General features: G+C 50.9%; 1 protein-coding gene across 1 annotated transcript; it reads left to right on the top strand.

The window, feature by feature from the left end:
- The first annotated feature begins 545 nt into the window (after nucleotides 1-545).
- LOC110314945 (lymphocyte antigen 6L-like) lies at nucleotides 546-2,494 on the top strand. The gene is made up of 3 exons (XM_021189128.1): nucleotides 546-627; nucleotides 724-840; nucleotides 2,271-2,494. The coding sequence occupies exons 1-3, from the start codon at nucleotides 546-548 to the stop codon at nucleotides 2,492-2,494; spliced, it is 423 nt and encodes a 140-aa protein (XP_021044787.1).
- The last annotated feature ends 241 nt before the right edge of the window (nucleotides 2,495-2,735 follow it).

The raw sequence follows: 2,735 nt of genomic DNA, 5'->3' as shown, positions 1-2,735 counted from the left end.
ATTTACTGGTAAAAAGAGAGAAGAGAGGGACAGTAAAGAGAAAAAAGGGACAGGGAATAAAGAATGAGCAGACAGATCTGGAAAGGGAAGTGTTCCACTAGGGGGATTGTCTTCAAGGGGACAGTCTTGAAAGATAGACCTGGGTTGAGTCACAGATTGAACTGAGTTGCCCCTCCAGATTAAGGCAGCATTTCCTGAGGTAAAATGGATCTAGGTAAGGTCTATAAGGCCTGCAAAGGTGGCTGGTCCCAAAGTAGAGGACACACATTGTATCCTGATGTCTCCAGAGGAGAAACTAACATACATACACCCCCTCCTCTCACTCTGTGTGTCTCTCTCTCATACACACACACACACACACACACACACACACACACACACACCCCTTGCTGTTACTTCATCTGGGAAACTTTGGGGAGGGACCACAGACTCCAGCCAGTGCTCCACCTCCTCCTCCAGGAACAAGAGTCCGGGTGCACTGGGCTGTGGCAGGGCAAGGTACTAAGCTGTGCAGGATCCAGGCAGGACTAAGGCTCCAAAGAGACATGACTGGGCTTCTCTTGGTGCTCTGTGTATCACTGGTGTCTGTGGAGCTCATCCGAGGCATGTTTCTCTATGAGGTACCAGGTAAGGTCTGGGCAGGGGTAAAGGGGGATGGGGCAGGGGTAGGGTGGGGGTTCTGGCTTCTTTTATCCGCCCACCTCTGTGTGTTCTTGTTCGTAGCCGGAAACCTGACCTGCTTCCAGTGCTTCAATGCGAGCCAGGACAGCGAGTGCAAGCCCATAGTATGCCAACCCAATGAAAAAGTCTGTGTGAGCAGAGAGGTCCTCCATTACTTGAGTGAGTCTGTTCTCTGGCCTGGATGTCTCCAGAACCACTGGCAAGGCTGGGTCCTGGTTCTACACCCGCAGGCCCAACAAGTCCTCTAGGTGATGGACAATGCAGAAAAGTGTGGCTAGAACTGTGTCCTCTTCTTTTTCTCTCCCAATTGCCATATCTGTTCCTATGTCACTGCTTCTAGAACTCTCCTCAGGACAAAAGCTCTGATGTGACATTCAATTTCCAAGTGAGCCAGTCAGTCAGGGACGCTTTTTATGAGGCCACCTATTCACGTGTACATGATATGAAATTGCTGAGGCAGTGGGACCTTAGTTAAGTTGAGCCTTAGGATAATGGGGAAAAAGCCAATATTACTTGTCCCATCTCCACAGAAAGGAGAAAAGTTGAAAACGTCCAGACCTGTTGTGAGCACACCCATGGTGGTAGCTGGTGCTTGGGCCTGGCTCTAGTTTCCTGGGACGCTGCAGACACCTCAGAGCTACCTCCTTGCTGAGTTGAACGTCCTGAGCCTTGTTGCAGATTAATTCTTAAACTTGAGGCATCTCCTGTGTCCTCAAGCCTATTCCTGAAAACAATGCCTTGCAGGTCTAGGACAAGCCCCAGAAGGAGTGGTTCAGTGTGAGCTTCAGTCAGGGAGGCCTGACAGACTGTCCTTTGCAGTAGTACCCATGGCACTGAGTCCTGCCTCTGACTGCCTCTTACTGAAGTGTTTCCTCCTGTGTAATTATGGTAGGTTGAAGCCACCATTTCCCAAGTGGAAATTTACCAATGAGAGCAGTAGGTTTTCCATGGTGAGGCCCCTGTTCTCATCAGGGGCAATCCTGCCCCTGGGGTCTCTTTTTCTTATCACAGTAAAGGGAATTGTGGTAGTTGAAGATTTGGAAGCTAAGGAACTTTGTGCAACTTTCTCTGCCAGCCTTTCACCTTTGCCCCCACCCCCACCACCAGCTTTGTGTTCAGTTTATCTGCAGCTGGAAGGTAACACCTGGTAGCTCTGTGCAGGGGGGAGTGGGCTCTCGGGACTCCTTTGGGTGCTAAGTGTTCTGGGAAGATATGATGCACTCACAAGGGGAGGACTGTTCTGGGCTTCCAAGGAGGCCACAGGCTCTGTTAGAACATCCTTAGCCATCCCAAGTTCTGTGCCACCAAGCAATGGACTTTTTGGCAACCAGGCCTCTTCTAGTTTTGCCCTTGACCATCAAGGGTCAGCTGGGGCTGCTGCAGAGAACTCTCAGCTCTTTGCCATATCCCAGGTTGGTGGTGACTCTGAGTAGCAGAGCTCCTGACCCTCTGTGGTTCTTGCCTCTTGAAGGACTGAAGAAGGTGCCCCAGCAGGACCAGATCCAGCCATGCACACTGGATGCTGGCCCCTTCTTTTCATCTCTACTCTCAAGGTTCTAGGACCACATGTGCTCTCTTTTCTTCTGCAGGTACAAAGACACACACTGAGATCAACAAGCGCTGTGCCACCAGTTGTCCTAAATCAAGTGATTTCAATACGATGTCATTGAGCAGTATTCAGGACAGAATCGTCAGAAGATGCTGTTCATGGGATCACTGCAACAGAGCATCTGGGAGTTGGGAGGGGTTCTGGTCCTTACCAGGGAGGCTCCTCCTGTCAATGGGTCTGGCCCTCTTTTGCACCCCGTTGTGAGGACCATTGTCCTGTGATACACTGTCCCCAACATACACATCCTTCTAGCACTTCCTGTCTTCCACCTCAAACCCCACTTTCATCCATTCCAGGACTTGCAAGGCGATGCTCTGTCCCTGGGGTAGAAGGGAGGACACCATACCCTTTGCTTAGGCCTCAGCAGCCTGCTCCTCCCTGACATCCTGGCCCAGGAAGTAGGAATAAAACCCTGCTGCTCCACATGGAGACCAACAAGGAGTAT

The sequence above is a fragment of the Mus pahari genome, unplaced genomic scaffold, assembly GCF_900095145.1.
Source record: "Mus pahari unplaced genomic scaffold, PAHARI_EIJ_v1.1 scaffold_7780_1, whole genome shotgun sequence".
In the NCBI taxonomy this organism is placed as follows: domain Eukaryota; kingdom Metazoa; phylum Chordata; class Mammalia; order Rodentia; family Muridae; genus Mus; species Mus pahari.
The sequence above is the reverse complement of the archived record's forward strand: the minus strand, read 5'-3'. Positions and strand labels throughout refer to the sequence as shown.